Source organism: Podarcis raffonei, chromosome 16, assembly GCF_027172205.1.
Source record: "Podarcis raffonei isolate rPodRaf1 chromosome 16, rPodRaf1.pri, whole genome shotgun sequence".
Classification (NCBI taxonomy): Eukaryota; Metazoa; Chordata; class Lepidosauria; order Squamata; family Lacertidae; genus Podarcis; species Podarcis raffonei.
In genome coordinates this window covers 20210779-20222166 of record NC_070617.1, presented here as the reverse complement: position 1 = coordinate 20222166, position 11388 = coordinate 20210779, and the positions used below count along the sequence as shown (strand labels likewise).

Sequence of the window (11388 nt, the reverse complement as noted above, 5' to 3'; positions counted from 1 at the left end):
CCTCTGGAGCAAGTTATTATAATAAGGAGCGTTATAGATAGGATGGAATGCTGAGAAACTAAGATTCTTTGCTTTTCTCTTCCCAGTAAAATTCACAGAATCGGAATTCTTCTTTTCAGGGCACCATCCTGCATTATAAATCTGATGAAGGCTTTGGAAAACTTGGGGAGTGGTGGTAGATCGCTCCTATCCCATCCAAATAGCTGTAGAGACTGCATTGCGCAGTAAAGTCATAGAGTTGGGGGGAAAGTATCCCTGGTCCATTCTAGTTGACGGAAGGGATAAACCTTCCCAAGCAATTGGTTCATCCCCCCCCCCCAAGTTCTCTAGGGCAGTCTCTTTCTTTGCTTTTTAGAGAAGGGTTAAGCAATCATTTTGGAGGTTTTTCTCGAGAAACTTTAGGAAAGCCAAGTATTAAGAGAGCATGCCCACAGCCCTCCATGCCAGTGGCCCCTCCTCCCCTACTCAAGCAAAGAATCCTTGTGAGATGGGTGGGGAAAGACAACTGGAAGTACAGTCGCACCTTGGTTTTCGAACAGCTTAGTTCTCAAACCTTTTGGCTCCCGAACACCGCAAACCCAGAAGTGACTGTTCCGGTTTGCAAACTGTTTTTGGAAGCCAAACGTCTGACAGGGCTTCCGCAGCTTCTGATTGGCTGCAGGAGCTTCCTGCAGCCAATCAGAAGCCATGCTTTGGTTTCCAAACATTTTGGAAGTCGAACGGACTTCCAGAAAGGATTTCGTTCGACTTCCAAGTTACGACAGTATCAGGAAAGTCTCCTGCAAACAAGAAGTTGTAGAGGCTTTATCCTGGACCTGAAAGCAGGCTTTGGCAACTTGGCACTCTTGTGAGGTTTTGGACTACAATTCCCCATCAGCCCCTGCAAAGCACAGTTGTGATGCACTAAAAGGATTCGGGAGGAGTCAGAACATTTATGCAGCCCAGGTAAATTGAAACTTTTCCCAATTATAATACTAGTGTTTCTGAATTTCATTCAGACCAGTTGGTGTGGCACAACTATGAACATCATCCCCCACCCTTTCAGCACATGCCTGCTTCCGTTAAAATGGCAGGAAATAACTGTATACCAGGATTATCGCCCCAAAGTTCGTTGCTTTCCTCCCGTGATTTTCTGGGTTGAGGTTGCAAATGGCCTCTCCCCCCCACCCCCCGAATCAAGTAAGAGAGAAATGAGTGCTTTAAGATGCACTGTACTGTGTTAGATTTCTGGGAGCAGCTTTTACGTGGTGTGACAGCTTAAATAAAGTGGAAACGTGGAGGAAATGGAATAAACTGTTGTGTGAATGCAGCCCTGGTCTACTATGATATGCTGGAACAAGGCCAATGTTTCACGACTGTGGAATCATAGAATAGTAGTGTTCGAAGGGGCAAGCGTCATCTAATCGAACCCACTGCGATGCAGGGATCTTTTGCCCAACGTGGGACTTGAACCCACAGCTCTGAGATTACGAGTCTTGTGCTCTACTAACCGAGCTATCCTATCGCCTTGTCCTTTTCCCCCCAAAAAAGCACAGTTAACTCAACATGGGCCGGCGAGCAGCTTGTTGAGTCACCAGCACGTAAATAGAGCGGCAAAACCCACACGAGTTTCAGTAATTCAATAATTTATTCATCTAAAAAAGTGTGTAAAAGTATATAGCTCTCATCCACAAGGTATATATGAATGACATTTAAAATGGAGGGTCTTTATTATTATTGTTTCTTCTTTTTATCAAAGTCTTTTTTTTTTTAGTGTATTGTACCAGCGATATACTGTAAGATTTAAAATGAACTTCACGTAGTTCTTTTTTTTTCTCGTTTTGTTTTGTTTTTGTTTCAAATTGTTGGCTATATATAAAAGAGGCTCACTGCAAAAATGCTCAAGGGGAAAAAAAAGCTCAGAACTCCCCTCCCCTTCCCGCCCCAAGAAATGTACAGCTTTTACATTTAAAAAAGGTTCTGAAATATACATACAAGCATGCTGGACACCCCCTGCACACCCCTTGGTTGCCTCCACCCACCCCACCCCACCCCACTTCGCTCAAACTGTTATAATTCCAATTTCTGCATGATTTCCAAAATTAGAAATTAAAAAAAATAAAATAACTTCTTCACTCTGTAGGAAATCCAGGGCTTGTACATTTCAGATTAATTCAGTAAAAAACTCACAAGTAAAATAATGCATATTTTAAAGGGAAATATTATACAGATTTTCACACTGAAGTACATAAGATTTTTTTTCTTTTTAAAATCTATTGCCATTCATTTATTTTGCACAAAAATGTATAAATATGTTACCAGCTTCTATTAACTTAAAAAAATTAAATAAAAACACCACCAGATGAAAACTACTTCTCGCTACCCCTCCATCCCCTTATTTGTGGGGTAGTGGGGGGGAGGCATTTTAATTTTTGCATTAGAACTGGATCTCTGGGGGAGGGAAAGAACCCCCTTGGTAAAAACAGCCCATTAAAAAGAAAAAAGGTAAAAGTAAATCCATCTCTAATTCAAAGTTCAGGTGAATTTTGGGAACAAAGAATCCCAAAAATGGTAAAAGATAACTTTACATAGTTTTCCTCACCAAGGTTTTTTTTTGTATACAAGTTTACAATCTTCATCTTTTAATGCTCTTCAAAAGGCCTTGAGAATTTTCCTTTCTGATTAAGAAAAAATAGTAATGCAATATTTTTTTTTAAATCAATTTTACACTGTATACATTAGATACAAATGGTTTTGATATATCTGATTTTTCCCCCTCCTGTACATTGCAAAGGTCCCCCCTGCCCTGCCCTGCCCCTAGAGCAGAGAATAAAAGCGATCCATTTACAGGGTCTTCCTCTGACCGATCCCTTCACCCATCACACATGGGATTATTATTATTATTTTTAATAATAAATTTTGTTTTTAAACCTTACACCATCATTTCAAGAAAAATATTCTTTAAAGTCATAGAAATTTTAATTAATTATTATTATTATTATTTTCTTCTTCTCCCTTTTTTTTTTTTTAACCAGAACAAGACGGACTTTTGGAAGAACTTCAAAAATGGTATTCTCTCTAAGGACGATGGTCAGCAACCTGGACCACGTCCCCACAATACTTGATTCCTCTTCTTTAAAGCAGCCCAGGCCTGCCCACAGTGCAAAGAGAAACATTAGAAATGGGATCTTTTAACAGCATAGACTTCTCAAATCCTAGAATTAAGGAGTCATAAAAATAATATGATTTGCTTTAAACTTTTTTTTTTAAATGGCAAACATTTTAACTAAACCGATTCATTTTTTTCCCACCTCAGTGGTCTTTCATTTTCAAGTACTAATTTAATGATACAACTTTTAAAAATTATTTCTTTGAAATAATATTTTTCTTCCTATAGACAAATACACCAGATTTGAAACTGATAAGAGTGTAAACAATCTATGTATATGTGTGTGTGTGTGTGTGTGTATGCACATATATATCACACATACATACATAACACACACGAATATATGACAGATGAGTCTCTCCCAGTTTATAGGTGACTTGAGTTTTGGGATTAATTTCCACATCCATCAGACTCCTCTCTTAATCAGTATTTCTCCCTTCAATTTGCCTCGACGCTAAAGTGTTTTATTGTCTCCCACTGGTCTGTTGTCCTGCATTGCGTTATTGTTCATGTGACTTTATTTAAACCTCGCTAGAGTTCCTTAACCAAAAAAAAGTCCACCAAAGATAGTAATAATAATAATAATAAAAATAGTGACTCCTAAAGTTCTTCCTCAAATGCTCTTCCTAACTTGGTTTTTTTTGGATTTCCTCCATGGTTTTTACCCCATTTCTCAGTCAGAAGAATGCGAGGTATGTCGATAAATACTTCTTGGCAGAGCATAGCTGGATCAACTACTGTACCTGGTCCTCTATAATTTAACAGCCCCCATTAATAAATTAAAAAACAAACAAAACTCGAAGAGAGCATCTCCAAGACCGTTCGCATCTACATGGACAGGTAACAAATGCATGCATTCAACCCAATCCACTCAGACAGGAATTGCAGGTAGACAGGAATCCCACTATTTTTCTTTTGAAAAGACTACAAGAACTGGTTCTTCATTGCAGCCACGTTCATCCGGCGGTTTTTCAAGGAACAATGTTAAAAGAGTTTTGGGCCACCCAAACTGGTCACGACAACGTTTAGCTCGGAAAGGAGGGCACTTGTCTCTTAGGCAAAGAGATCCGTGCGCAACAAAACAGAAAATAACAAAAAAGAAATAACAAAACGGAAGGACACTGTCTTCTGTGGTCCGTTGTTCCATTAACGTCCCGCCACTGCGTTAACACTGCCCTTGAGGTTGCGGTACATCTCACTGTCTGGTATGCTTGGCAGAAGTCCTGATGTGGCCCACCAGGCACACTCCACAAACACTGGAGAAGCCTCCTGTTATTATTCCTGGAAGAAACAAGGCGCTGCTTGGGCCCCAGAGGCTGGGGCCCGACGAGGAGAAGGGCTCCTCCGACCCTCGCGAGCCACGGCCCGTCTTTCTCAGGTTGAAGGGGAAGGTCATCCAGGCGCTTCCGGGTGATTAGAGGATGTTCATGATGGCATTGTATAGCTGTGTGAGCACCACAAAGTGGACAGGAAGGCAGGAGCTGCGGTCCTGAGTTGCGGGGTTGCAAGTGAGCCACGACAGTGCATTGTACTGCTCCAGCACAAACCTGCAGGAGAGGAGAAGGGAAAGAAAGGGGATGGTGGGTCAGGACAAGGGGCTCCTTCTGTACCACAACCTGTACTTCCCAAGGCTTCTACTTTAGGGCCTGCTCGGTAGTGGCACCCTTCCTGTGGAACACCCTCCCATCAGGTGTCAAGGAAATAAACAACTATCGGACTTTTAGATAGTTTGGGGAAGTTTTTAATGTTTGATGTTTTTGTCGTGTTTCTAATATTCTGTTGGGAGCCGCCCAGGGTGGTTGGGGAAACCCAGCCAGATGGGTGGGGTATATTATATTATTATTATTATTATTATTATTTACTGATATATCAATTACCGGCCCTTCACCAGCAGGTCCCAGGGCAGGTTATGACAATCAAAACACAGTATTAAAAACTCTTTAATACACAGAAGTAAGGTGCAGCAGGCAGAGGGCCTTGTTGGTAGTGGCACCCACCCTGTGGAACGCCCTCCCATCAAATGTCAAGGAAATGAACAACGGTCTGACTTTTAGAAGACATCTGAAGGCAGCCTTGTACAGGGAAGCTTTTTAATGTGTAATGTTTTATTATGTTTTTATATATGTTGGAAGCCCCCCAAAATGGCTGGGGCAACACAGTCAGATGGACGGGGTATAAATAATACAATTTTTTATTATTATTATTATTATTATTATTATTATTATTATTATTAGGTGGTAAGATAGTAGCCAGGTTTCTGCAACATGAAATGAGGATTTGTGAATGTTATACAACATTAACTTAAGTGTTAGATGCAGATTTTGCTGAGTGATTTTATTGTACTGAACCTTATTGGAATCTTGTATAAATGCCAATAAAGGTTTGAGAGTTGAACTGAAAAAAGTATACATCGCAGGAGGGTAAGTATGTCTCCTGCATTTGACAAGAGCTGTGTTGCAAAGGTGCCAGGCACACCTCTGTGGAGAGGGAATTCTGCAGCCTGGGGGCTCCCGCAAAGAATGCTTTATCCCGACGCACCTTCCCCAGACGTTGGAGAGAGGTGGGACTACCAAGGGCACCCTGCCTGCTGATCTTAACACCTGGGGCAGGTCTGTAAGGAAGGAGGTTTCTCTTTCCTACTGCTCAATATTTTGAGATCAGCTTGCTGTTCCATTTTTGAAAGACAGAATATTGAGAAGCATAGCCCTGCCTAAAGTCACGGGGCAGGGTGAAATGTAGCTTCTTTCTCCAAGACACAACTGTATAAGGCAAGACTCTTAAGAGGAGATTGTGAGTACCTTCCCTTGGCCACCAAAAAATACAAGAGACGCTAGTTTTAATAAATAAATGATCTTATCTCTAAGACAGGCATAGGCAAACTTGGCCCTCCAGATGTTTTGGGACAACTCCCATCATCCCTGACCACTGGTCCTGTTAGCTAGGGATGATGGAAGTTGTAGTCCCAAAACATCTGGAGGGCCGAGTTTGCCTACGCCTGCTCTAAGATCTTCAAAGCTTCAAGCTTTTCCTATCTAGGATGTTGTCAAATGCTAGTGACGATTCCTCACCGTTCTCTGGATCAACCTTCCTGGCAGCTAGGCTGGAAATTCCTGCAACAGTGAAGGCTGGCTGGCGAATGGGGTGTTGCCCCGCAAACCTCAATCTGCCCTTTGCTAGCTCTCCAACTATCTGCCTACTTCCTTACAGCCAGTCTAGAGGTGGGCCTGTCAGGTTGCAGCACCTTAGCGAGGCCCTTGTAGGATGCAGAAGGATGAGGATGGGGCAGAATCAGCTCTGCTTTTCATTGGATCTGTCCACTGTTGGTCTCCCTGCATTCCATCCCACTAGTCCCATTGGGCACCAGCCACCATTGTCCTGCAACGATAGGCCAATGGAAAGGAGGGCTGTTTGCACATGCCCCTCCCATAAAGGTCTGCAGAACGAGCCAACAGACATCTTTCAAAGCAGATGAGCAAAGATCAAAGGGCTGGTCAAAGGCCAGCACTTATTTCCGGGGCTTGAAAAGACACAAAACTCAGTTACCTCAGAACATCAGACGTGGTTTTAGAGTCCAAGGGGTGGGGAACCCTCTGGGAGTTCCGTGCAGGGAGGAGTTCATCCGTGTGAGCGACAGATATGTGGTGATGCAACGATGCCTGTTTTGGGGGAAAGACAGGTGTCACCACACAGGGCTGCTGCAGTTTCCTTCCAGGTTCATAACCACCACCTGACGACGAGGGAGCAGCTACTCTAAGGTGACCAAAGGGCTTGGGCTAGCGGGGTTGTAATCTACAGAGCGGTTCTGCTCTCTCCTCCATCCCCTTGAACCACAACCTTCTCAAAACATGCCCAAAAGATGCCCATGACAAATACTGGCCAAAGACATTTCCTTCAACTTGGTGGGGGGAAAGCTGGCCAAAGAGTTCCTTCAGCCAGAGATCAAGACTGGTTCTTGCCGCTTACGGGGAGGGTGGAGCTATGGAAATTCTGCAAATATGAAAGGGGGGGTGAATGCAAGGAAGGTGCCCTGGGGAACCCCTAACAAAGCAATTTTGGCCCTCGCTGCCCAACCACATCACATCAGAATCTGTTTTTGCTGACCAAAGCAGGAACTGCTGCTATCACCATGTTCGGCAAGCCCACATGCATTTCAGTGAGGTGCTTAGTTTGCAGCTGATCTAGGTAAGCGTCCTCCCACCCCACCCTGGCCAAGCACCTCACGGGAAGGCAAGAGGAACCCTTGAGAGCTTTGATCCCAGTTTCAACAATACCACCAAGCTGAATTATGAACAGCATTCATGAATTTGGTCCGGGGCGGGCATTGTGGGCATGAGAGATGGGAAGAAGGCCTGTGAACATTAAAATGAGGTTTCTGGCCATCCTAGAGGGCTTGGACTAGGGAGACAGGCATTTGAATCCATGCTTAGCCATGAAACTTGGACTAAGTCTCAGAACGAGGCTCCCGTCTCAGTGCCACTAAGTGGGGATGCTAGGGATTGAGCCAGGGATCTGAAGTGGAGCATACAACCCAGTTACAATTCCCTGCCCCTGAGGTAAGGTAAAGGGACCCCTGACCATTAGGTCCAGTAGCAGACGACTCTGGGGTTATGGGGCTCATCTCGCTTTATTGGCCGAGGGAGGCAGCATACAGCTTCCAGGTCATGTGGCCAGCCTGGCTAAGCCGCTTCTGGCGAACCAGAGCAGCGCACGGAAACGCCGTTTACCTTCTCACTGTACCTATTTATCTACTTGCACTTTGACGTGCTTTCGAACTGCTAGGTTGGCAGGAGCAGGGACCAAGCAACAGGAGCTCACCCCGTCACAGAGATTCGAACCGCCGATCTTCGGCAAGTCCTAGGCTCTGTGGTTTAACCCACAGCGTCACCCGCGTCCTGTCCGCTTGAGGTACATTCTTACAAAAGAGCAAGACGTGCTGGCTGAGATAAGATGGATGTGGTCGTGCCAAAGACGGTAACGCAACATTCCTGAGTGCATTTCTCTACAGCACATACAAGGCGCTTACAAAGGTGGGTCTAAGAACTTATCTATGACCAAGAGTGATAGAGCTCTACTCAGGTTACAGATGCCACCAGAAGCAATGGCATTCTTTTCAAAAAATGTCCAACAAACCTTCAAAAAGAGGGGACACTGATTCTGGGCCTGTGGACAGGATGACCAGAACCACTGAGGGAGGTTCTCAGCTTTGGCAGTAGAGACGAAGTACCCCAGAGCAAGAGGCTGCTGCTTCAGTTCTTCGGGTGCCTCCCGGGAGAGGAGACGTTCTCCTTGGCTCTGGAGAAACGAGAAGGGGGATAGGGGGAGGAAATGCAAAATTAGGCATGAACGACACATGGAGAAGACAATGGGTACTTAGCTTCAGTTGGTACAGGAGGCTTATTAAAGGGAGGTGGCAAATTTGACTGCCAGTCTTGTCCTCCCCTCAAATCATGCAAATGTTGTACCTTGTCTCATTTAATATTTTACTGATCCTGTTAAAAAGGGCAAGCATAAGAAACAGAGAGAAAAACAAAGAATCAAAAATGTAAATGATAAGGTGGCACAGGCTGGAAGGACAAAAGTACAAAGATGCAGTGCAGGTCCAATAATAAAGTATAATAATAAAGTATTGACTAATAAATAACAAGGATATGTATAAATAAAATTATTTTCCACCTGTGAGTTCCATCACTACTGAGAATAAAGATTGTGTGTGTGTGTGTGTGTGTGTGTGTGTGTGAGAGAGAGAGAGAGAGAGAGAGAGAGAGAGAGAGAGAGAGACCACATGCCCCAATATTTGTATAAGAAACAAAATCATGCCATACAGCCAAGTAACAGTAATTTGAGTTCTGCCCATTCAGATACTTTTAGTTTATGAGATCTTTTCAGGGAAGGCAATTTGCCAAACCCTAGAATACCACGCAAATGTTATGTCTTGTTTCAACATACATTTGTATTCCACCGGGCTTCTCTTTGCTCTCTGAGCATGACAATTTCCGATCAACATTTGTGTTGATCAGTTGGGTTGAAATATGGACGGATGCAGGAGCTAACAACTTCCATCAAATCAATCAACGTTCAATGCAAAACTGGTCTACAAGTCACACTGTTCATATGGGTTACTTCCAGTATCGTGTGGAATATGCTGCTATACGTACTGCATATCACACAGCGTACTGATGGCAGAATTTGTGCATTGATTCTGGTAATTAAAGGCACTTAGATCCAACTGTGGCGTGATGCATGATTGTCTTAGCTTACATTTCAATGATATAGTGCAGTCATTCTCAAACTTTCTTTCCCAGAGACCACCTGAAATTGCTGAGGGTCTTGGCAGAACACTTGATGATTTTTCTGCCAGTTGCAGCAATTGTAAGGTGCTGTGCTAGATGCTAAATGGCAGGGATGTCAACAACTTTGGCTGAACCTCTCCCCAAAAAGCTTAACAATTTTGATGAAGCTTCCCCCCCAAAAAGCTCAACAACTGTGGTCAATCCAATGGATAGATCATTGCCCATTTTTTTTTTATAGTGGAAGTAGATCGCAGTCTCTTGGAAACTGGACGTGCCTGCTATATATTTTTTTAATGTACATTTGCAGACATATCACAGGTTGGGCTCCAAACTCCGTGGAACTATTCAAGATTTTAAATTTGTAATGTTTTATAATGTTTTCAGTTATAAAATACAAATATGCACCCCATCCCTCCTCCAGAAAACAATAAAGTTGTGGTACATTTTTACAGTAACTGCAGGTGATTTGAGAGACAGCTTGACCACCACAACATCCTCAAAAGGACCCACTTAACAGGTCCCTGCTAAAGTTGAAATTACTTTATTCATCAAGCTGGCCCTCAAAGTGACCAGTTTGTCCACCCAGAATGCCTCAGAGTTCCCTTGGCTGAAAATTCAACAGCAGGACATGGAAGCAGCACTCGCTTGCAAACCGCAGCAATTAATTACAAGGTCCACGGACGAAAGGGTGCCCTCCCTTGACCTGGGGAGGAAATGATCACACGCTGCTGCTTTTGTACGAGCAAAAATTACACCTCAATTACCAGGCTCGTGTTAATGGTTAAGCTAGTTGCTCCAAAAGGCATTTGCCTACAAGGGGCCTCGCTGGGTTACCAAACTCCCTGATCGCTCATCTCATTATGGGAGAAATCTGAGGCTGTGCAGGATCGTCACGCCATGTTGCGAACAATCTGCAAAAATGGGTACGACTTGGTAGAAATTACTGAACAACCTGTTTGCTTGAAGACTGCAGGGGTTGGGTGCAGAATGGGAAGGCTGCAAGGGTTCAGAGGTGGTGAGGTACAGAACGGATAGCAAGGCTACACTTTCAAGCAGGAGTGAGGACCCTCTTTCATACAGAGGGCCACCTTCTCTTCTGGGGAACTTTCCGGGGGCCGCATGCCAGAGCTAGTCAGGGCAGAGGGGAAAGTGAGTGGAGCAATGGATGCAATTTGACCTTTGTACCATAGGCTAGTTTTACAAGCACTTGGGCATCCCTTTCTATCCTCTATCCAGGGAAGCAAGAGGCATTATCAAAGTTCAAGCCAGACAAAAATACCCAAGGAGGATGTGAAGGCTGTGGGTTGGGAAGAGTCCCGATAGTTAGGTAACAGAGGCATCTCTGCTTTTAAGAACCAAAAAAGTACCCTATGGACAGGTGTGCATGTTGCAATATATTTAGGTTAACCCAGAGAGCAGGAACTTGAAAATGTCAGTGGGGGGGGGCAGACGAATACAATATAAAAACTAGGCCAGCAGCCTATTTCTATCATTCAGTGCCACACTTAGTAAACAACAGGATTCTGGAAAATTTGCATCTGCCACACCAAAGGAAATCCACACAGTAGCTGCCTTTAGGGGCCACTGGAGATCTCACCACTTCCGCACCTGCCACTGGAGCAAATGCGTAACCCCCAGGATGCAAAAACAAAGCCATTTCACTTTGAGTGAGGAGAAGAAGAAAACAGATGTTTGCCTTAGTGGAGATGCGAAACTCACAGATGTGCTATTAATCAGGAAAGCAGCATCAGAACCTTTCTATTGACTTTATTGTCCCCATTATCCTTCATTTATTGAGAGTGAAGATGAAGGGAAATGTTCTCTTTTGAAGAGAAAACACTTTACAAGTCCTGCCGCTGTCACCACCATCTCCTTAAAAATGCACAGCCTGCAGGTTGCAGGAGCATTCCAAGCAAAGGATGATAGGCATACATAATAACCCCCGTGAAG

At 43.9% G+C, this 11388-nt stretch overlaps 1 protein-coding gene across 1 annotated transcript in view; it reads right to left on the bottom strand.

Annotated features, from left to right (window-relative positions):
• Positions 1 to 1608: 1608 nt before the first annotated feature.
• MED13L (mediator complex subunit 13L) overlaps positions 1609 to 11388 on the bottom strand; it is a 172510-nt gene continuing 162730 nt past the window's right edge. The window contains exons 29-31 of the mRNA XM_053370243.1: positions 8279 to 8440; positions 6692 to 6804; positions 1609 to 4695 (exon numbers count right to left, since the gene is read on the bottom strand). Coding sequence (XP_053226218.1) covers positions 4563 to 4695; positions 6692 to 6804; positions 8279 to 8440 — 408 coding nt within the window. The 3' untranslated portion in view covers positions 1609 to 4562. The remainder of the gene's footprint in view (positions 4696 to 6691; positions 6805 to 8278; positions 8441 to 11388) is intronic.